Raw genomic sequence first — 25,276 nt, forward strand, 5'->3', positions numbered from 1 at the left:
TATTGGTAGCTACTATCAGTAATACGCTTATGTAATTTTTTAAATGCTGGTAATATCGGTAATTGTAAAACAGGTAAAGTAATTCCCATCCTTAACTTTTCAAATAACAAAGAAACCCCTCTACATAAATTGATGCATTTCTACTGTTGATGCATTCTGCATTAATAAAAACTGTTGTATCATGTTACTATATATTGATGTGACCTTGTTAGATGATACTAAGAGTTTAGAAACAAATTCAGTGCTTTTCAAACGAATCTAGAATTATTTAAAAATGTGTGCTTTGCTGATTTGCAAAGAGTTAATTTAATAACCGTTAAAGAGTACAGAAAATTTACTTTTGCCCTTTTTATTTTATTGTATTTTATTTTATTTATTTATTTAAGAAAAAATATACTTTTTACAAACTTCGCGAAATCCAAGGTCTTAAATTACGAGTATTTTTAAAGAAATTATTTTTTAGCATGAAAAACAACAAGAAAGCATTTAAATAACAATTTTAAAAAGTACTTAGTGAAAGTTAGTAATTTCTTTATTCATTTATAAATCTAGTATTTCAGAATTTTGATCCTTGAACCTGAATAATAACTAACTCTTAATTCAAACTTTACTTAAAATACGTACTGATTATATTTATTAATATATTTAAAAAGTTGTTTAAAAATTTGTCATTTTCGTAGATATTTCGTTGAGCTGCCATTTCTGGGTCCTGGTTCAAATCCCGAAGAAGGCAGGTGCTTGTAAGTGTAAAGTGCCACTGCAACATAACCGACACGAAAAATACTGGCTGGGATTGAAGTGTATGGTCACTACGGTGGAGAATACCTGTAGGACTAATGGTGAAATTAAATGTTCCGCGTTCTTTGTCGAATCAGCTTGAAAATCTGAGAATTCTGCGTTAATTTACTCCATTAGATTTTTGTGACCAGTCTCTCTGATACTACATCACCTACGAATTATCTCTGAAAACAATGTTCTCAACTGTTAGGAACTTCACTTATTAAGATACTCCGGGTAAAGAGCTACACATAGGTACTCCCTACCCATGACAGGCTTTGCCAGCGGTCATCTAAATGAAATTCTTATGTCCCGCCCTTCTGTTCTACTAGAGTTGTTTTGCATTTAAAAACTTATCAAAGAAGCGGAATGGAATTGTACCGTTATATTCACAATAATTTGCAAATTTAAATCCGTTAATAAAGATGTGAAAATAAAGACAATAACGATGCTAGAACTAACGATATATTATTAGAAGTATTATAGTATACTCTCAAAAGCAACGGGACAGTCTTTCGCCATTCTACTCTTATAGCATTTTATTATTATTTTTATTCAAAATGTCAACCTTGTTTCTGAAAATAACTGCTGTTATTTCATAAATAAGTTTGCAGGTTAAATCAATTTAGAGGGCTTACAGTCCGTTAACTGTTAGGTTATTTATTTAATAAAATTTCACGCAATAGGAACATAAGGAAAAACTTCGTTTCCTAGTATATACAGAAATAGTCTGTATGAATTTATTTGCATTCACGTTTCTGAATTTTATTTATCTTATAACATTCATATTCTAAACTGCATACATGTTTTCACTGTAAGGTATTTTCTCCCTCCTTCCATGCATGCCTTCGTGGTGTAACGGTAGCACACAAGGCGTGTATTCGAGAGATCCAGATTCAAGGGCATTGCTCATTTATCATGGCTCTTGGATAAAAATAAGAAGTGGTAGTAAAAGGTAGTGGATGATTATTAGTAGTGGATGGCACCAGGATTTGGCGATTGGGTTCCCTAATTATCAGTCGCCCTTTAAAAGGAAGAGTATATAAAGTATTTTATCCTTGCTTTTTGCGTGCCTTCGTGGTGTAACGGTTACACATTTGGCGCGTATTAGAGAAGTCTAGGTTCGAATCCTGGGGAGGGCATTGCTCATTTTTCATGTCTCCCACTTCCACAAGTAACCTAATGACTCTACAGCACCGTAATGTTTCTCATAGTATATAAACATCATACACTAGGTTGGCTCCAAAATCGGTATGGCTAACACATCACGGGCAAAGATAAACGCTGTTGCTCTGCATTATTTTATTTCAGAACTGTAATTTTTTAAAGTAAAAGCAAAACACGATTTATTAAATAAAATATGCAATTTAATTATAATACTAAACAACTATTTTTCAAAATATATGATTTATTCCTCAATTGATGCTTACAGTATATATAGCAGTAGTAAATCCCCAGGTTCGAATACTGCGGTAGGCTTGGTTATTTGTTAGTGTATAATGTTTGTGCAACATGGGGGCATTTATAATACTGTCGAGTCATAAATCCTCCCTAGAAGTTTAGTTATAGGGGAAGAGGAGTGGCAAACCCTCTGATCCGTCCCCTGGCATGTTCCCCATCAAAAACTAGACAGGGCTAATCGATCGTTCCTTGTGATGCACCTTGGGTATCATTCAAAAACCACAATAGTAGTAAGTTACATTCATTTGTAAAAACACTAACCTTTGTAATACACAAAGATTAAATAAAACAGATAAGTTATAATTTTTATATTAAATTTTATTTATTTTGCGAAAATTGTTCAGATTTTTTACGTCTGTTATATTCTGTATTTAATAAGGTATAAGCTGCTGCACTGTTAATTATGTATTATTACTTACTAATAATCCTGTACATCGGCCTATAATCTCATGATAGTTATGCAATACCTTTATTATCACGAGTCGTTTAATGAGAAAGCTGATACCATTCGCTTCACTTGTAAGCGGCTCTAATGACTTGTCTTATTTGTCCATAAACCTAACTTTAATTGTTATTGATTCTTTTTCTTTCTATAAATAGTAAGTCCAATAATAATATATTAATAAAGAAATCTATGTTCCAACGCATATTTAAAATTGTTTTTCTAAGTTTTCAATTCAAAATAAGTATGAAAAAAAAATTCGACATTGAAACTTTTCTATAAGTGCGTTTTTAAAATGCATGTAAGATAAATTATGTAGGAGGAGAATGCTAAACACATACACACACATAAAGAATATAATATGTATTTTTTTCAAAGATTGCCACCTGATTTAAGCGTTCCGTGGTTTCTGTATATGAACTGCAGCAGAGATCGATGTATATTCACCAATACAACAAATGAAGCAGAATTAATAGACGAAGGATGGGTCTTACACAATTGTACTTCTAGCGGTTGCAGTGAAATGTATCCCAGACCTTCTTCGATTCGAAAAATTTTAGGTGAGTAACTGCAGACTTAACCAAGTATCATAGTAATTTTTTATGTTGTGCAAATATCTGAAGAATTTGAATAATTCGAGTTTATTTCAAAAAAATAAACTCATTGTAATATACATATTTACACATTCAAGATATTATTATATGATGAATCTAATTATCCTCTACATTCTTTGTGCAGATGTGTATTTCTTAATTTTACTTAAGGTGATAGGTATAAGCTGACGGCAAACTTAGTGCCTGATTGGTCCCTATTTTTTTACGGTGCAATCAATCAATAGCTTATCATGTCAGCTGGGCGGTGTATAATGGTTAGCGAAGGCTGCTTGCTAGCTCGAAACTACCGATGTGGTTAGGCTGCATGTGGGTGTCCCTCCTTTGCAATCTCGCGACCTTCATACCTTGTGGTACATCCCAGAGTCATATTGTCTGTGAGGAGTTAAATGACCGAGGAAGTTGGCCATTCCCGACGAATACTTTTGAGCAAGTGTGCAGCCGTAAGACGAATAAAAAATCTTTTCATGTCGTATGAATAGTTTGTTCCGGAAATTCCGAAACTGAATCTTCGAGTGGACTGTTCATTCCGTCAGCGTGGTGCTTCCGCCTTCATGCAGTCTGTGTAAGAGAAATATTAAATGATTCATTTGTTGCTAGGTGGAAAATCATGTTTTCCGATACAAATTGAGTGGCCACCCTAGAATTTTGTTCTTTCGTCAATTAAAACTCATTTGAGGGCGATTATTGCAAAAAGAAAAAAAAAATCCAGGCAACTGAAGAATAAACAGCTGTTGTTTTGGAGGCATTCACAAGAATAATAAAGCCTTATGCAGAAAATATGACATGTGTTTTATCCATATGTATTGCGACAATTATGATCTTCACATTCGTACACTGGATGTTTGATCATCAATCAGTGTCAGTCATCAGAAGTTATCCTCGGGTAGGCAATATATTTAGAGGATCATTTTGTAACAAACCACAAATTCCATTTTCGAGAAATGTATTTTAAGAATTCGAAAGGAGATTTTGTAAAATAATTTATTTCTGGTTTCAATAGAAATCGAGTCCGCAGCAAATTATTTTAAATAGCTAACGCAATGTAATTTTGTTTTTATTTTATTTATACATCGAGTTTAATTAGAAATTTTCTATAACATTATACTGTAAGAAAACTTTTTATTGTAAAAATTATATTGTTCTCGAAGTCAGATAAAGAATGCATTAGTAAACAATATTAACAAGCATTTTATGCTACGAAAGTTAAATATAACACATGCTTCCTGAATAATATTTACTCACATATTTACTTTAACTGTTGATATTGCTATGAATTTTTGCAGGTCTCTCTCTACTTATGCTCTTCTTCTCTGTGATAGTTATAGCAGGTTTTATCTTAATTTTCTATTACTGTCATCACATTCATTTACCTAAAAGTGATCCCAAACTGGGAATTTTATCAACCACTTTGCAAGAGAGTCCAAGTGAAGAACTATTAAAACTACTGGTAAATATGCCTTCTTTTAGAATTAATATTTTATGAAAATTTCTTATTTTGCAAAAGACGAATGTCATATAGCCTCAATTTAAAATATTTTATGTTTTTTACATTTCATTTAAATTTTATGTTGAATTCTAATAATTTATAGAATCCTCCTATTAAAATTATGAATTGAATTATAATCTTGGAAATAAATTATCAGATTTATTATTTTTAGAAATGAAATTATAAATCAAAAAGCACTGTTTTGTAGATAGGAAAACCGATTTCGAATTTCAAATTAAATGAAATGGTCTTAGATAAAATGTTTGAAATACATCAATAATAACCAATAAATCAACGAAATAAAAGCGAAGATCAGGCTGACAATAAATTTTGCCAAACGTATATTCCGGCGCACAACGCGCAGTTTTAATACAAAAAAAAAAAAAAAAAAAAAATGAGATCGATATTTAGGGGTGCGCGTTATACGCCGGATATAAAAAGGATAGATTTAAAAATAAGGAAAAGATGAGGATATAAAAAATAGATCGCTACGTGTACCGAAATGCTGTTTATTTAAAAGGCATGACATACCTTTTGAATTTAAAAATTTTCGTTTTCGGATAACATAAAAAGTTGTCATATTCGTCTTTCGTTATTATTCAGACAAATCACCGAATTCTGTTTCATCTTCACTATAATACTCTGGTCTATTACTCTGGTTCATAACTAAATAATCATTTTCCATTCCATCCATATTGCTAAATAATGGTTAATGAAGGCTGCTTGCTAGCTCGAAACTAAGGATGTGCTTAGTGGGTGTCCCTACTTTGCAATCTTGCGGGCGTCATACCTTTTGTAAATCCGTCATACCTTTTTCATACCGTTTGTATACATTTTGTAAATAGCTTTTGAATTATATCGGATTTAATTTCATTCAATGCTTTTATTATTCATTCACACACTACTTCTAGACTGGCATGACGTATTTGGCCTCTGTTTGTAAATGTTTTTTCATCTTCTAGCATCCACGTATTCCGCTGTCGTTTTAAATTTTCTTTGAATGATTTATTGATACACACATCTAAAGGCTGAGCTAATGGTTTTAATCTTTCTGGAGTAACTACCATGTATGTATTTCAGCAATTTCTCGTATAATTTTCGTATAATCCGTTAGATAGGATTTGAACATGTTCCAAACTAAAAGACTTTCTGGATTATTTAAGGCAACAGAAACGCTTTTGTCAAACAGTTCTTATCTACATTTTCACACCGTTCTCTTTCATCTCTACTTTCTACTGAATATGAATGAAAGTACCATTTGGGAAATTACATTTCGGTATCATCTTTCTTTTAAAAATAACCATGGTTTTTTTTATTTTGTACCATTCGTTAAGCAGAAAAACACTACGGTGAGGGCAGATTTTGTGAGCTGTTATTTTTATATGAACTAATTTTTGTTTCTTTCACATCAATTGTTTTATTTCCTATCAAATCAGACATTTATGGGGTTTATCCATATTTCCAGTATGTGAGAGTAAATATATATATATATATTTTTTTTTGCCTTCGGAAGCCAATAACCTATTTCTGGAAACATATCGATTTGTTGTCCAAATCTTTCTGAAGTGTTTGCGAAATTTTTGTTTTTTTCTCGTAGAGCTGAATTATTCCATGCCATGAATCGACTACGCCAACTCAAAGTTGATTTAAAATTTTCATTTGCATTTGCATTCCTTTTTACCTACTTTAAGAAAAATAAACGTACGCTTTTTATTGTTGTAATTAATCCATTCTGGCGATTGTCCGGAGCCCAGTTCGTAACACTTTCTTCTGGAATAGGATATTTCCTTACTTCTTTATGTAAAGCACATTTATTCTTTGGCATATTAATTATTGCGATTTCATTTTTATTCCACTCATGTATGGTGTTTTCACCAGCACCGAATATCCTTGTTGCAGCACGATTTCCATTTTCTTTAAGAAACTGAATGACGTTTTTTTGTATTTCAAACCAGCACTGTGTTTGTTTCGCAAGAGCCATATTTGCTTTTAAAAGAAACACTAGACCAGATGTGTTTCAACTACAGAAAGTGCGATTTACTTCGAAATCGATGCTTCAAATGACTACAGAAAGAGAAAACATCTGACTCTTAATTCCGCTAATTCATTAAGTTCGGAAGCGCATTCTTACCCCAAATTAAGTCCCCCCTTTTCGAAACCTATAATAACATTCTTGTGCACACCTACAATGAATACAACACACCCTCTTTACAAATTACTTACTCCTTAAATCCACACATATTGTTCCTCTTATCGCTTTGTCAGTTCAATGTACCATTGTTCAAAAGCATGGAAAAAATCTTCGAATGAAAGACTTCAAAAGATAAGAGAATCGCGCTTGTATCTTTCAGATTTCTTCATAAAGAAAAGGGTAAGCGTTATATAGCGAATGTACCTAAAAATTAAAAAATATGAGCTGAAATTATTTTTGCGCGTTATACACCAGTGCATGTTATATGCATGTTATATGGTAATTATAAAATTGGGAAACACTGGTTTAGTGTTTAAAATAAAGCTAGGAGTTTTTAATGTCATTTAGAGACAAAATGTACGGTGTATTAATATACATACCTACATAAAACGTTCAAAAATAGTGATTAAAAATTTTATTACATTAAATAATAATACATATATATTTAAAATAATTCAAAATAAGAGACAGAAATTTAGGAATACAATATTAAAATTATGCTTGGAAGGGTTCATTAAAGATGGTGCATACAAACTAATGTTTCTATGCATCTTTACTGCAAATATTTTAATTGTCAGAATATTCCTTATGCTTTATTTAATATTTACTGAATTTTCCTATTCATAATGTTGAATCTATCTTTGTAAAATTCACAGCACTATTTTGGAAAAGTTCATAACTGGAAATATTATGTCAAGGTTAAATACTTAAGGAAGTAAAATTTGTAGTCATCTTTTTCTCAGTATTGTGTATATGTATAGACTCACGTCTATTTAAATATTCAAATTTCTTATTCAGAATCTAGTTTTCAGTTGCTTGTCATTTTATTTTTCTCCAAATAAGAACTTATTTGACTTTAACTATTTCTAAGACAGGAAGATTGAATTTGCAGTTTCAAGGATTAGGATTATTTCGATCAATGGTTCTCAACCCTTTTTTCTCCATCATCATTGTTATAAGATCATTTCTCATACTCGAAAAATTTACATATATTTATTGTATTTAGTATGTATATTTATTATATTTAGTTAATACAACATATTATATTTAGTTAGGTTTAGATGAATTTTTCACGTTTGTTAGAAATGACAGAGTTAGAAATGACAGTTTAGAAATGACAGTTAAACAGCAAAAGACAAAATGTTGATAAATACTAAAACCTGAATAAAAGTGGTAAAATAAAAACAATTCTAAACTAAAATTAAATACTTAACAGCTAAATAGAAATCACCACCCGGGTGGAATTGCTCCCTGGTTGTGAACCCCCGATTTAGATTTCATTGTGAAAAACTCTAGAGCTATCTGCTTAAGAGAAGGACTGCTTTCGAGAAGATTTAGAAGAGTAACTCGTGAAAAAAAACACGAAGATTCCCATAAAACCAGTCTTTTCATCGGTATTTTGAACCCGAATCGAACTAATAGTGCTCAAAAGCTTTTCTGCTCGGTCGCTTGTGGCTTTAAGACAAGAAGTGAGAATTTTATTTACTTATATTATTAGCATTATATCACAGCAAAGTACCTAAGTATGTAAGCTATAACTTTAACAACTTTATTTTGCAGTAACTCTTAAGGTCTACTTTTAAATATGGTTATTTTCTCTTTTTGTATTAAAATATTAATGTGATTGTAACAAAGGTTTCTGAATCGCGTCATTTCAAAATGAATCCTTATCGTACATTTCTTACATAATGCTAATGATGCGTGCACTCACAGAATGGCAAAAGCGAAATATAAGCATTTCATCCAATAATAATTATAATATATTTGCTAAACAAAATCGTGATTAAGTAACGAAAACATCCTAACTTCGCTATTTTTAATCTGTTACTATCTTCATATTATTTTACCTTTTTTTTTCTCTCTAAAATATTGACTGCCAAATAGTTTTTATTCCAATTACATTACTTTAAATACGTTAAAAGTACACATGTAATTAATGAAGAATCGGTTCGCGTCTTGCGACAATTAAACTGCATATGTTTATTTCAAGAATGCTCTTTGAAATAAAAAGAATTCTGTAAACTGGCCATGATTCCGGCTTCAAAACAGGTAAGGGCAGACAGGTAAGGGTTTTTATTACGTTTTATGTACACTTTTTAGTGTTGCGTTTCAGTCATTTACATTAAATTTTCTCTGTCTCATATATTTCTGTTTCATATCATATATATCAAAATTGTTTTAATTGTAGAATCTGCACAGTGAGGATGAAGAAAATGTTTTCCACCCGAATGAAAAGTTTCATGTGAAAGACAATGTTGAGACTCCTGCAAAATGAACCCTTCGGGAGATAATAATGAAATCAATATGTGAATAAATAACATTTTTGCTAGAATGGCCTTTTATCCAGATCTCTTCTATATTCCGTAAGCGTAGCTCTTTTATTTATTTGTTAAACTTACTTTTGTGAATTTACCTTGATGTAAAATTTCAACTATTTTGTTAAATGGAGTTAAGAACCAACTTTTATATTTATGATCTTGTAGTATTTCCCACTGTGTGATTCTAAGTTACAATTAAAAGTGAAGAATCCTAAGAACTAGTAAGCGAATAATCGCTTGAGTTCCTGAGACAGTGAATAAACTTGGAAAGGGTTAAAAGCCCCTTTATTATTCAAATAAGATTTAACAGAACTCCGTCTTGGAGTTGTACAATAAAGCGGACACTCGGGCTTGAACTTCAGAAACTAAGAATTAAACTAAACTAATCTTAACTAAAGAGATATAGCCGAAGCTATCAAAATTCTAACAGAGTTGGCCCCTTATCGCTAACTGACTGCGAAGCTATCAAGGGCCTAAAGTACGGCAGAGCGTAATAATAGCTTACGAGAGAGTAGCCTAAGAAGGAGGGCACGTGCAGCCAGAATATCTGGTATCTCTCTCACTAAGACTGTTGAACTTCGCGGTTAAATACCGCTCTTCCTCATTAGCATTCAGACGTGATTCTAAAACTACGTTCTGGCCTGAAGTGGTAAGTTGAAATTAAGAAGCGATAGGAAAATAAGTTTAACTCAAAATTTAATTGTTAATAAAATCAACATAATCCTTACAATCTTTATCCTTTACGTTATGAGAACTGTGGCATTTCTAAGTGCTTGAGTTCAGAGGAAAACATTTAATAAAATTATCCTTTAGTAAAAATTTTCTTTTCAATAAAATCATAAATTATAAAAGTTTATAAACAAATTTGCCAGAGGTTGCTAAGGGAAATCTATGGAAGAAACAACAATACCAATTGGAAAGGAAGTACGTGAGTAGCTACACTAAGAAAAGCTACACGTGATGGTAGCGGAAGCAGGTATAGCAGGATCTGATAGAAAAAAAGTTTTTAATGAGTTGCGATCGCCAAGCATTCGTTGCGTACGAGAATCGAAATCGCGAAACGGACTCACCATTAAAGGAACAGCGAGGTGTAACTCAGCATGTAAGAAGAAAACGTTCTTGTTGTTCTTGTACGCATTTCAATACACCACCTTTCGCCACCATGAACCTTCGTTTCGATGAAGTGAGGCGATGCCTACTTCTTATACCGTATCTATGTATTTCGTAACTTTCCTTATTAAGACTACTCAGCTGGTTATTAAGACTGCCAGTCTTGTTACTGTGGAGTGCATGCCAAATAAAAAATAATAATAATAATAAAAAAAAAACCACCTTTGCATTCTTTTTATCAGATAGTTTATTTTAATGAGGCCTGGAAATTTACTTTTAATCGGGCCTGGAATCCGTATTTTGCCGTTTGTTCCAAGCTTTTATGGCTTCTAAATTCTGCTGTCCGTTGCAGACGTATCAGTTGCACCGGTACGTTGGCTAAGAGGGAAAGAAGCCTATCGTTGGCTAAGGTCAAGGACACCTTTTAGCTGACAGTCCAAATTTGCCCATTTCCATCCAGTTTTGACCAAGACCATTTCGAGGTACAGAATAAAAGACTCCCGTATCCCTCTTTTTTCAACTTTCAACCACTCAACTGGACTTTCGCTTAAATGGACTTTTGGTGCCACACTGCCGCCAAAGACACCTTTGCATTCTTTTACAAACAACTATGCTTTCTCAAAGATTGCCAGTTTTGGTTAATAGTATGTTCTACTTTTACTACAATCAAACCATTCGAGATTTCACTAAAAAAATAATTGTATTATAACTACAAAATTATACCATATAATATTCGTACATTTCTGTGTTATGTGAAACAATTAGTGATTTTCCTTTATGCAGTGCTTAATATTGATTATGCCATGCCAATGTTTCATATGGAATACATGAATCAATGTAAGTTCATCCATTTATTTATTGAAACGTAAGGCAGACTGAGACAATAAAGTAGATCTTTTGGTTGCTTTGTCTACAATATTTCAATAAAATCTTTCTCTTCAAACTTCCCAACGTTTAAATAGATTATTACATATTATGGTGTTGCTATATCCGTTGAAATTCGTCTCACTTTCGTCTTTCAACGGATAGACTGGCAAAAAGAAATTATCTTAGTTTTCTTTAAGTTTAAAATAAATTTGCAACAGATTCTTTTAAAATACCTTCTACTACGGCCTCTTCCCTCTCAGGTGGATAGCCGTAGTATATTTTACTTAATCGTTTGATTACTAAATTTTTGTTTTATGGTTAAAACTATATACTTGCATTCCTGAATTTCATTTAAGAAATTTCCGGTTAAGTCAAATACAGTTAGTTTAAGTTCTTTAAATTACATCTCTTTGCCCTGATTAAGCTAGGGTAAGCCTATGATTAATAATCGATATTAAGTAATGAAAAATTAAATAATTAAATTTATTCAAGCAGTTTACTGTTTTAAATATTATTTGATTCGACGCGAAAGGACCGCTAAAACTGTAACAGATAATGCTAAAAAAATAAAGTCACTTTTCATTACTATAACTAAGACACAGGTAAAAACATTGTTCGTGAAATAATTACGTATACTACTGAGATACTAAAAAGTTTAAAATCAGGAACTTCATATCCGACTTATATCATAGTCGAGAATAAATATGAATTACTTAAAAGTTTTACTTACATTATTTAATAAAAATGATAATAAAAAATTTGATAATTCAGTCTTACACCGACGGTCATGAAAAAATATGTGTGCATTTCAAGAGAATTTGGCGCTGGAGTCCCTCATCTTCAAGAAACAAAAAATAAAAAATATATAGTTGTGCCTATTTCGTTTAAAGAACGTACATTTTTTAACAAAGCATACATCGATATAAGTTTAAATTTTGATTTTCATATTGAACGGCTTATTCATATGCTAATGAAAATAATATTAATATTTATTTTCGAGTAATTCAGATATTTGGATTATGCCTCCACGAGTTTTATAACTAATTAGCTGAAGTATTTCTCATTTTTATAGTTAAAACTTACAATTAAATCTTTTTACTAGTTTAGAAACATTATTGAAGTAAAATATTAACAACTAACTAAATATCTGCGAATATTGTTTGTTTATTTATTTTTATTTTATTTATTTTTCGTTTGTCCATGTTTTAAAATAAGATAAACTTTACATACATGCAAAGTTAGATAATTAAAAAAAGATAAAGTAACTAACTCTAAGATAAGTCTTTCCATGATTATAAATTTCAAATATTATACATAATTACAAATTCTAAAAAACGATGTGGTTTTCCCCATGTGTAACGTGTATACGAGCCAGTTTCCCTTAGACAGTCCTCCACGAAGGCATCCCTCCCCTTAGGCAGATAGCCCTAGTGTGCTTTGCCATAATTAAATACACCTACACCAAAAAACGATGATGCAAGTAATTCTATCCAGTAAGCATAAAACGCAGCTTGTTGTGAGGGCCAGTGGCGCAACGGATAACGCGCCTGACTACGGATCAGGAGATTCCAGGTTCGAATCCTGGCTGGCTCCTGGTTGTCTTTTCGCGCAAGACAAGGACTCTTCTCTTTCTTTCTCTTCGTAAGTAACATTTTGCTTAGGGAGAAAAGAGAATTATTATTTCATTTATTTATTCTTCTGTTACAATTTTTTCTTCTTCTGTTGCATTTAATGCACTTAGCAATAATTTGCTGACTAAGAGGTGTTTGTTTAACTGCCGATAATAAGTCAGTTATGAATACATCAATTCGGTTACCCCATTATTTTAAATGTTAAGTTACATCTATTTTGGCTAACTACATTCATAGACGATTTCGCTAAAAATAGATACTAAAAAAGTGAAAGGGGACTTCAGTTATCAGAATTCTAAACATCCAGAGTTCCAGTTATCTGAAAGGCTTGTTCTTTTTTTTTTTTTTTTTTTTTTTTTTTTTTTTAAGAATAAATAAAACTGAAATTGTTGATTTATTTACATGTTCCAAACTCTTTTAATTAATAGAAAAAGATAATTAAATAGAACATACATTTTTTTATGGAGCTGTTAAATTAATTTGGATTATTGCATATGATGTGTAAATAAGTTTACAAATTTCGATGAAGCTGTTAAATTAATTTAGAGTTTTGTATACTATATGTAAATAAGTTTACAAATTTCGGCAAACATGTAGCCTATAAACATTAATCAGAAAAGAATTATTTTTTTCAATATATAGGATTATATGTTTTGTAGTCATAAAAATGCTCTTTCTCTAACGGAACATGGTGACATACGTGCTAATGTTGCTTTCTCATAGACATCAAATCGCTTTTTTTTTCCCCTTATGGATTTTTTACTTACAGAATTTCAAGTCAGGAACTTTTCACTCTCATCAGGTTTTAATGTGGGTTCAAATGAAGTTCCAGACCAGAGCTATTTTAATAGTTGTGTATCTGGATAACAGCTATGTATCGCTGTAATGTTTATTATATGGCTAAATTTTATTGTTATATATCACTAAAATAGGTATGACCTAGTTTAATTTGAAAATTTAAATGGAGGCAGGTTATGAATTTTATAAATGGGGAAATTAAGAACAGTTTCTTCTTAAACTGCTGTTAAATAAAAATCAGAAGAGGATTACTTACTTAGTTTTTCATTTGCTTAGTTTTTGAAGATTATGTAAATAAATTTGATTTCAATATATTATTTTGGTTGAAGCAGAAGAAAGTTACGTTTTTAAGCAAATAAAATAATTTAATTTCTTTCAAACTGTCAAGTAATTTATGTTTTTGTTTTGGTTTTGGGAAGCATAAATATTTTTTAAGCTGCGTATTCTTTGCAGATATAAAATATGATAAACTAGAAAATAAAAGATAAAAAAGTAAAATTTTGTTATTTGCATTACAATAAATAATAATGGGATTTACAAAGAAAATATAACCCAATTCTTTCGCATTTTTTGAATATTCGAATGGGTTGTAATTCTAGTTAATTCAGTTAGAGGAAGCTGTATAATATTTACAATAAATAATGATGGGATTTACAAATAAAATCTAACCCAGTTCTTCCGCATTTTTTGAATATTCGAATGGGTTGTGCTTCCAGTTAATTCAGTTATAGGGTTAAGAAGCACCAATAATGAGGATGATTACAGTAATACATTATTTTTACTGGAGATCATAGTAAAAATTATAGTATTGTATTCAGAGATATTATGTTAAAAACAAAGTTATAATTTTACACAAATCATCGTAACATCGGCTTCGTTAGTACACTAAGTTGTATTTGCCAATGCATAGTTGCTAGTCCTGAAAAAACATTTCTTTAAAACAGATAAATAATATTTGAAAATAAATAATTATGAAATTCAATAACCAAAAAATCTAATTTGGAATTTTTTTTCCAATTTTTTGATTTTTGGAATCGTATGGTTGGCGTGACAATACTGCAAATCCCTATAACTCTTAAATCAAAGCTGATGTGACTGTACGTAGAGTTAAGACATTCAACGACAGAGAGCAGTTTCAATTCAAAATTATGATGGAATAATCTTATAATCATAATAATGGAAGATAAATTACACTTATTACGATCTAGGAGATAAAAACTGTGAATTTAAGTTTATTGTGAACCACCAATAATGAGGATGATTACAGTGGTACATTGTACATTATTTTTATTGGAGGTCATAGTAAAAATTAAAGATTAAACCGCTAACATAAGTTCAAAAGGTTAAAAATTAGTATAAACTCAGTCTCTTTTTAACATCATGTTGTATTCTATTTCTTTAACTACTCATTATTATACGAAATAAATCATTCAGACTTGTAAGATGAAAAGATTTTATTTGAATACATACAATGATAATGAAAAACAAATAGGACTATATACATTTAAAAACATATTTTGTTTAATTAATGTCGAAAGAGGTTATATGAATTTACTTACTAAACTTTTCCTAATTTAATGACTTTCTTTCCATTATCAATTAATGAAATTTAATTTTACATGAAGGGATTATTAGAGTAAACCACAGATAGTTAACAGAAGTTGATATGTCTCTATGTGTGATAATAAATATTCATAAAAAATAAAAGTGTTAATAAGTTACAGAAATTAGAACTTTTCTAAAATAAACTATACATACTGTGTTTATAACCAGTACGCATTCTAAAAGCAAAACTAAGAGTTCTAAACAAATGCAAATTTGAAGCATGAACAATGTCATAAATTTTTATTTCTTAACGAATTTACCAATGCATAAAATACAAAATAATAAATTAATTTTAAGGCAAAGATGTCTGTAACAGACTAAATATGCACAATATATGAGCAGTTGATAAATGAGAAGGTTGATAAATGAGAAATCTGGAAGAAAACTATTGTAATCAAATTTAGGTGATTGTCACATTTGAATATGGATTATAATTATGAACATAAATAGTTTTCTTTTGTATTGAAAAAAATAATTATTCTTTTTAAGCATTTGAATTCGTGTTTTTATTCCTATTATGGATAAGTGTACAAAAATACCTCATGTTATGTTTCAGTTTTAGTTAAACCTACTGTCTCTACATATTTTTTTTTTTTTTCGATTTTTTTTTTAAATTGAAGAACTCGAATCTTGTGATTGTCTTTCTTTTACTAAATGTATTAATAGAATCAGAAATGTATTAACAAAATTTATTAGAACATCATAAAAGTAGATAAAGCATGTAGAACACTTGATTTACTGGAAACAGCAAGCGCAAGCAATGGCAAATCCGTTGTAGACAGGATGTAGCTAATATTTCTTTTACACATCGTAAGAAAATACTGAACAACTATAGTGATAACTTTTATGATAAGTATATTAGTTAATAAAAATCTGAAATTTTATGAGATCCTGATTTATAAGAAGCGAGATATGCTAATGTAATATTATGTCAACATATTAGAATATATTCTTACAAACCGAAATATATGTATAAAAATGTGACTTCTTACAATCTGAAATTCGTATTTAATTTTATAATAAATAAAAAAATTAATTAAAATAATTCTCGAATTCACGCTGTATAAATTTCATTAGGTAACAAATGCTCAATATATTTAATCCATGTTACTAATTTCATTCGTTAACATGGACTTTCATGAATTTATATATTTGTAAGGTTTTTAATTACTTAAAAATTTAACTTTCAGGATAACGGAACAGAATATGGAATCCGAAGTAAGCACTTAAAACATTCTAATCAATTAAGATAAAATGAGTCTTTATTTTAAAATATAAAATTTCAGAAGCGTTTTGCTTTCCTGCCTTTTCTTTTTAATAAAAGATAAAAATAGCACAGCATGTAAGAGTCATATAAATATATATAATAGACTTCTGACAGATAAACTTGAAATGAAGGTATTACATTTCTCCAATTCTTCTAAAGCAAGATTTAGATGCCATAGTATTTTTTCAAGTAAAGAAAGAACTATAAACAATAACGCATCTGCTATTGCATAATGAAACAGCTGCAAAAATTTGAACTATTGAACACAATGAAGGAAGGCATGAATAAATATAAAATGTAAAATAGTATCTTGTAAAACAAAGTATTTCACACATCTTTATTTGTAAACTGCTAAAAGGGTAGGGAACAGAAATAAGCCGTTCAACAATTGTCTCTTCGATAGTTAAAACCAAGGTGTCCAACCATTCATTATTTCTACAGATATAATACAATTTAAACGGCAGTTAATAAATTACCCAATCATCCAGCCTCGCTAACGGACATTTTAATTTCAGAATCACAGTTTTGTTCAGCGCGTGAAGCACGCTCTGAGAACAAGAAGAAGCAGTATCCAAACAAAGAATCTCTAAGAGATCCTTAGAGATTCTTTGATCCAAATGCCATATGTCTCATTTCAAATAGTCGTGTTTCTTATCAACAGGTGGCGTTACAGGCAATTCCGTCCGCCGAACAGATGCAATCACTGCACTTTTTACTTAAAACTGTTACCTTGTCATTTATTTTGTAATATTTTCCGTAGACATTGCAACCTGTACAAAGAAAGAAAAATTCTGTGGTTACGTAACTGCATTTGTAGCTTTATATTTTAAATATTTAATACATGTAAAGGCAGACTAGAAATAACAAAAGGCAACATTTTTAAAATAGTACAACATGAATATTCGATCAAGTGGAAAAAAAAGTAAATGGAGAAGTTTATGAAATACAGTAAAAATAAAAAAATAATAATAACTTTTACTACTTACATTTTGAATTTTTTTGGTAAAGATACAATTATCAATAATAAAAGGTACCTTGAAGCAATGACCTTAGAATTTCTCAAATGTAAGCCAATACTTTGACGCATTGCGTTTTTTTTATTAAGCTTTTGTTTAGTTAAACATAGCTAAATATCGTTTTGCTCATTCTATAGTGGTCGAAATTTTATTTCTTTAAATGCAACTACTGCAAATATTATTCGAATGTCAGGCAAGTATTGCCCAGTACATTCCGAAATTAGTTGTAGAGTTTAAAAGCTAGTGTACGTAAGAAGTACGTGAACTTATTTAATAAATAACATGATTACGTTGAAATTGTAAGGCACCTAAGTAGATTATACGTATTTATGAACCAAAATTCAAAATTTGAATTTATATTCGTTATTCGATTTAAGAGACTTGCTTTATTATTTATCTAACATTTTCATTCATACAGAGAATTAAATATTTATGAACATAGGACTGGATAATTATATCAAATGTTTGATTCATTCATTAATCAAAGCAGTTTGTAAGCAATTATTAAAAACACACTTCAAAGGAAATCTCTTCCAGGACTATTTGTTCAATTATTTACTTCTTGGGGGCTTCGTGTCCTGGTAAAATAGAAAGTTTTATCAATTCAGAGAAATAATATCTGTCGCAAGCCTTCAGCACAAGTTATTAAGTACACACACACACACACACACGAAAAAAAATACATGCATACGTATTAAATAATTAAATCTTGTATTTATCAAATAAGTTTCCACATGGAGTTAACAAGTCCCCCCCCCCTATCATTTAGCTTTGTCACTTTATAGCTCATTTTAAATATAATATTTTATGTTCGATAATGCTTTAATTTCTTAGACTAGCGTAATTTCTCAGTTTAAAATTATTTAAATCTACATACCGTGATCAGACTGTAATTTTTTTCTTTAATCCTATGATTTTCATGCTCTGAAATATTTCCTTTACTTCTATGACGTGTTAGACTATAATCTTAGTTTTGTTTTCCTTTCCTTTGTCACTATATGCAACTTTCGTAACGACTTGCTCTCTTTGGCAAACACATTCTGTACTAAAAGTTCATAAATTCAAAACTAAATGTTTAAACAAAATTAAAAGGAAAAAAAAAAAAAAAAAAAAAACATACAGAAAATGACTTATTATACCTTTCAATCAAGTTTATAGCGTTCTATTCTATGAACATCATTATTTGACGATAGCCATAGTAATGACTAAAAATCTTAACAAGGCTAAAGATGTTCTGAGAATGTTTTTAGCTGGCTTGCTGATGATGTTATAAAGAACTGAAAGGGCTATTGATGTACAGACATTTTCTGAGTGTATTTTTATGACACTATAATAGTCACAGCATTTTTGAAAGACGGTATTTGCGGTAAGGAAATATTTTGAGTGTTTTTTTAGAATTTTTTTTCTTTTAACACGAATATATTGTATTTATTTATTTTAGTGCAGAGAAATAGAAGATGATTATATTTTATTGATCATAGAAAATGATTAGATGAATTTTTCTCCATAGAATGAAGGGAATAAGTGCAACAACGCTTTTGTGATATTGCCCTGAACAAGCCCTGAACAATACTAGACTAGAATAATTTATTAATATTAGAAATTAACTTAATTTTGCTTTAAGATGCTTTTCAAAATTTAATTCGATTTACAACCAAGGGGACTATTGTTTGGAAAATATCGTTTGGGAAAATATCTTTTGGAAAAAAGGGGAGAATTCAGTAAACTGACGATCTTTTCATTACTGCTCTAAGGACATACAAAGGTATCCTATTAAATTTTCCAAGGAATATAAATAAAAATGTTTTTTAACCCGGAACATCTTTCTACAAACCATGGTTATTCACAAAATGCCTTACTAACAACACTGTGCCACATTTATAACTTTTACTGATAGTTTTGAAACCACATCCATTTATTTTTTATTTTAAAAATTAGTTTAAATAATTTATATTAAATTGCTATTTTAAAACTCAGTTTTTTTAGATTTAATTTCAACTGAATTATCTCAGAATTAGATAATTTTATTTATATATGCAACACACAGGTTTTAGTTTTTTATTATTTTTAACATGTTTTTCTTGAAATCTTTCACTAACTAAAGTTTTTGTTTAATATTTTTAAAATCTTCATTAATTTCTTTTGTAACCAGTTTCATTTAATGTTTCAGAAATGAAGGAACAGTAGGACAGTGATCTTCTTTTCCACATTCTAAGCGTTACTGTTTTCCATGTTAAAAATATTGTAAATGAAAGGGGACAGAAAATGGATTGAAATTTAGTGGTTTTTCTCATCAATTTAAATTGTTAATTCGATAGCCATTTTGGGAACAGCAAATGGTATGCTCAGCAGAAAGGCTCCGATAACAATAGAGCAAAGCGTCACTATATAAGGTTAAACTCAATTCTGCTGATACTATGCTACTCTAAACTTGGAAACCCAGCAAAGGAATTTTTTTTTAAGTTTCTAAAAGTCTCTCAAAATGCTGATTAAACACAACAGTCAAATAAAATAACTAAAATTTACTGCTGACTTTAGTTTGAAGTAAAATTAAACTTAACACAAATTTATTTCAGTTCCTAACAGGAATAGACAACACGTAAACACGAATTAAGTACAATTATTAATTTCTCTCTGCATCTAGTTCAGTAAATAAAAAAATATTATTTAAAATACAACAGCAAAAGGTAAATTCACCATTTTAGAGAATAACTGCACATGATGGGAATAACCAGAAGGATTAATTTAAGGTTATTTCTACCTTAAGTCTAATTTTTAGACTTAAGGGTCAATGCCATTTGAAACGTCTCTTTTTTGCATATTCTGTTCAATACAAATGAAACTGTAAGGGTATAGGACATATTTTAACGTAAGAAAGATATATTTATCAAAATAAACTTTGCTATCATTCTGAAAACAAGACTGATGGTTTTCGTTTCTAGTTAAAATATGCATTCATTAAGAATTTCTTTAGAAAATACTTTAAAAACAGGGGAAATTGTTTCTAAAGCTTCTTCAATGTTAAAATCTTTCAACGTGGTACGTATTATGCGAAAAAATTTAACATTATCGTAATAGGAAAACATTTGGAAGTTTGTGAAATAAACTTGGTGGGAAACCGTGTTTAACGAGTTTTACTCTATATTATACTGTAACTTCGTACCACATACCTGAGACCTTAAGATTGCCTCCTAGTTCAGCAGGCAAGTCTCCCAGAACGATATTAGGCATTGTCTCCAATTCATCATCAGGGGAAATCGTGGAGCCTGTTGTTGATTGCACTGTTGGAATGATGGGTAATACTGTGCTTATATTTGCATCTCCCGAAGGAGACAAGGCCACCTTTGATGGAGGCAGAGTAACTACTTCGTCCAAAATCTTTCTGACTCCACTGGAATTATCATGGATTCCTGATTTGTTCTTTGAAATGTTTTCTTTTTCGCTCGCAGTGTGGTTGAAGATAGGCTCTAAAGACTTGTTTGTTGTCATTGTTGTGGTTGTGGTAGGTGCAGAAGTAGTCCCACTGTCTTCTGTTGTTGCTAAGATGGGTGAAGGACTCGCAGTTGCTGCATCGGAGATGATGGTGGTGATTATTGCCGAAGAGGTGGTAGTAAGTTCCACATGAGCTGCTGAACGAGAAAAAACATTTTAGTTTATTTACTGAGCTAATGAAAGTGTTTTTCTGACATTATAATATACGTATTAACGGTTTTTAAAACATCATTTTCAATGAAGGGGGAAAGAGATCTACTGTTATGCGACAAAGTGTGGATAGATTTATTATTAGAGCACGTAGACACAGAAATTTAAGAATAAATAAAATTAAACAAATGGTTTGCTCAAGATCATAGAGAAGCTGAGAATATTAAGGAGAGAAATACAGAAATAGCTGTTTAAATAAATAGCCGAGAAGCTGATTGTGTGCTGGAAGTTATCTGTCTCTTGAAGGATAATTTTATGGAGGATATTCTGAACAAATTTAATTGATACTTTACATTAAACTTGAGGAAATTATGTAACTTTATACGAATTCTGTCTATTTCACTGAAGTTCAACGTAAAAGAAATCAACATTGATTAGGGCTCTAATCGTTCATTTGCTCATGGTAGGCAGCTTCTTGATGAGTAGAAGAAATGACCGATGCGGATTAAGTTAAAAATAATGTTTTTCGAAATGTTTCTGGATAAAAAGGGCTAACACAAAAATAATTTTTATATTAGAATACTCGTGTTATGAAAAGAACCTTTAACCATCAATTATTTTTGTGCCATATAAACGAAAGAAATATATTTCTTTCATGAAATTAATTAAACCGAAACCTTTAGAAACTGAATTTTTCTAAGATCTTTTGCTGCGGAGAAGCTTTAACGATATAAAATCAACTGTCGATTGATAAGGGGCGGGTAATCAGATTGCGGACTAAACAGGCCCCACCTTAAAAAAAGGTTAAATTTATTATTATGGAATATATATATTTTATTATAATTATTTTTTATTATGAAAAAAATACTATCACAAACTATTAGCGTAAAAACAAACCTCTGCAGGTAATTATGTAAAGAAAAAGAAAAATGGTTGCATTCCCAATATTGATAGCAGATGATGTTACAGTATTTGGAAACTGTCTTTATCAAAAAGAGAACATAATTAAAAATTACACGTAATCCTGAATATATAAATATCGTTATATCTGTTATTAAAAATAAATTTCTTATTTGTGAAAGAAATCAAGTATACAGTCATTAAAATCTGTTTCACACTAGCTCTTATCAAAATACGAGAGTTAGGCAAACTAAAAACATTGTTCTTTTTTGATTTGAAAAGTATTATTTTTGTTTTGAATATCGGTTTAATTTACATAACTAAATGAAATTATTTTGAATTTTTTAAATTAACTTGCTTGCTTCGTATAGCAAATTTATAAAAATAGCGATATAAATTATTAATTTTATTTTCTTGCTTCATATGGTTAAATTGCTTGAAAATACAGGTAAATTTATTAAAAGTATTTTTCTGTTAACTATGGACTATTCCTGTTTGCTATGATTTTAACCATCCTAACATAGTAGTGATCTGGGTTAACCATGGATGTCGTTCCCGGTTAATAGAGGGTTGACTTCATAATGAATGCTGTAAAAGCTGTACGTTTTAGCTATCAGGATATTTATTTATTGAAAGGAAGATCAGATAATTAGCAATCTCAATGTCAAGTAAAAATGAAGTTTAGATGCAGTGTTTATTGTTTTAAAATGAAGAATCTATGAGTATGCAAGTTCGACGCATAGCGCAGAGACTATAAAGTCCGCGTCATGCGGCCCCGATATTTGGTTATCAAGAGCTTTGATATTTGGAATGTATATTGTTCAGATGATGAAGGAATGCACCTCGAATTCCAAACATTTCAAAAAGCTATTTCGATTTCTTTCGTTTAACGTTGAAATAACTTTTTGTTGATAATTTTGCTAAACGAGTAAACCGAAATTCTTAGAATTTCACTGTTTAAACCATCGGGTATAATGAATAAAAATCTTTTTAAATGAAGTTTATATTGAAATTTTAATGTAAATTACCGATTTCGGCGAATTTTCAAAAATCCTCGATATTTTCAACTATTTTATGTCTATTTTTTAAAACTTCCATCATCCCAAAACGCATCAGCTATAAAGGTTTTGAAATTTTTACAGATTACATAGCAGAGATGATCAGATGTAATGTGAGTAAAACCCGCATGGTGAAATTCAGGGAAAGTTCGAGAGCGCAAAAAGATATTCCGGAAACATCTGATACTTTTATGCAAAGAAATTAGATAAATTAATTACATTCTTTTGAACATTACGTAATTTTAGTTTACCAAATTTCATACATATATTTTATTTGTATAAGAGCCGTACCACTAGCTCGCGAGGGCCTCGCTTGTCCACCTCTGTCATATAGCAAACTCCTAGTCCTCTTTTAAAACAAGATCGTTAAAAAGATTAATTAGTCAGTTTTTCTAGAAAACTTAAAATATTCTGAAATATAATTTAAGTAGAAGGAAAAGTTTCTATTCTTCCTTGGACATCATATGTTTCCTCTTCTGAGCATGACTTCGAAGATATGATGTCAGTATTCATGCACTATTATTTTTCGTATTTTTGCGTACGCCCAAAGGGGAGTTTTTTTAATGTTTTGTAGGTTACCTTTATTTATTATATATCATGTTCTTCGCACTTAAACCATAAAATTCAACTCAACAGCTATATCGCGAAAAAGTTTTAAAATGAGCATATCTTTAGAATTTCCGATGCAGTCTCGCTCGTTGCAGATAAAAAGTTTTTTTTTTTTCCCGTACAGTGTTGCTGTTGCTCGCCTTGAAATCGTTGAGTTTTTTAATAAAAAATTCGTTAAAATGCTACAAAATATGAAATCGATAATAAGACAAATTTCAAATTCCAAATGCCCATATTCGAGTCTAGATGTACGTTATTCAAAATTTGATGGCTCTAAGTACCGTTGTTTTTTTATCACAATGCGAGAAACATACATACATTTATGCAAATTCGTCATTATTTGATTTCTTTAAATATAACACAGGGCTCTTATAGGATCTAATGGTGGCAACAATTTGAAAAAAATGCATCGACATTTATAGTGAACCAACGGAAAATGTCAAAACGAAATTAATAATTCTTCTGGGCTGACGACCTATGGGTAAAAAAAGGCAAAGAGAGAGAAAGACGTTTCGAATTTACTGGCTATCAATTATAATTTTTTTCAATCTTATAAATTATTTACATGCATTTTTTCAGCATTTCATTTTAGAAGTTAATTTTTTTAATTTTATTGTCTGAAGTAATATTATAATCTCTTTTAAGACTTTCAAATTTCAAAATCCAGAAAGTTATCTGATATGAATTTTTGAAACTTTCTCGGGTTATAAAACAAATTCTTTTCCTCTTTTAAAGCAAGAATGATAAAAAATATTAATTAGAGTACGTTTAGAATTTTGTTTTCAAAAGCAGTTTGCGTGGCCAGCATTCTATTTGGCACTGATGGCTAAGCCATGAAGAGGCTAGTTCCTAAAATTTTCAGAAAAATTATGCGAGTATTTAGCATGTGCAAAATATGCGAAGAATTTCAGAAGGGAATAAACATTATTATAGTTCAGAAAAGTTACAATATTTAAGACATATCTTTAAATAAATGAATTACTAAAAAAACAAATAAAATGAAAGTAATTTTTTACCTTGTTCTTCAGACGACACAGGAGCACTATTACTCTCAGCAGCTTTTACAACTGTATTATCTTCAGGTAGTTTTACACTTTCTTCATTCTTTTCCGAACTAAAATCCTGGTTGTTTGAATTCTCTTCTATCTTTTCATTTTCCGATGTTGGTTGCTCTATTTTATGAACCTTATCACTTGGTCTTACAATAGGACCATGAGGTAAAGGTTTCCACTGATTGTCCATTGTGATAATAGGAGTTTGAATTTCTTGACTTGTTGGCTCAGGAACATCCATTCCGCGTGGTATTTCCTCGGAGTCTGATTTTATTCCTGTGAATAAAAAAAATTCAAATGATAATTAGTATGCTGATTCATCTTTATGCCTTAAAAATGAATCTCAGAATTGCAAACCTTTCAATAATCCAAATAGTTTAATAGGACTTAGCAACAAGAATATAAGCAAATATCTCTGTTTTGATGTATAAT

The 25,276-nt window shown here is 30.3% G+C and overlaps 2 protein-coding genes and 1 non-coding gene across 5 annotated transcripts in view; 2 read left to right on the forward strand and 1 right to left on the reverse strand.

Moving 5' to 3' along the window:
* The window catches only part of LOC118183822 (uncharacterized), an 82,564-nt gene that overhangs the window by 13,376 nt on the left and 43,912 nt on the right, over nucleotides 1-25,276 (forward strand). Inside the window, exons 3-5 of the mRNA XM_035353432.2 lie at nucleotides 3,059-3,240; nucleotides 4,578-4,741; nucleotides 9,160-9,334. Coding sequence (XP_035209323.1) covers nucleotides 3,059-3,240; nucleotides 4,578-4,741; nucleotides 9,160-9,246 — 433 coding nt within the window. The 3' untranslated portion in view covers nucleotides 9,247-9,334. The remainder of the gene's footprint in view (nucleotides 1-3,058; nucleotides 3,241-4,577; nucleotides 4,742-9,159; nucleotides 9,335-25,276) is intronic.
* Nucleotides 12,787-12,859, forward strand: TRNAR-ACG (transfer RNA arginine (anticodon ACG)). The gene has a single exon. It is a non-coding gene; the product is annotated as a tRNA-Arg (tRNA).
* The window catches only part of LOC118183821 (uncharacterized), a 92,344-nt gene continuing 83,958 nt past the window's right edge, over nucleotides 16,891-25,276 (reverse strand). For 2 of the 3 annotated variants that reach the window (XM_035353431.2, XM_035353429.2), the window contains 3 exons: nucleotides 24,809-25,120; nucleotides 20,754-21,212; nucleotides 16,891-17,337 (listed from right to left, as the gene is read on the reverse strand). In XM_035353431.2, coding sequence (XP_035209322.2) covers nucleotides 17,222-17,337; nucleotides 20,754-21,212; nucleotides 24,809-25,120 — 887 coding nt within the window. In that variant the 3' untranslated portion in view covers nucleotides 16,891-17,221. The remainder of the gene's footprint in view (nucleotides 17,338-20,753; nucleotides 21,213-24,808; nucleotides 25,121-25,276) is intronic. The other variant, XM_035353430.2, reaches the window with a different exon arrangement.

Source organism: Stegodyphus dumicola, chromosome 8, assembly GCF_044657685.1.
Source record: "Stegodyphus dumicola isolate Sdum_Otavi_A_Nest chromosome 8, ASM4465768v1".
Classification (NCBI taxonomy): Eukaryota; Metazoa; Arthropoda; class Arachnida; order Araneae; family Eresidae; genus Stegodyphus; species Stegodyphus dumicola.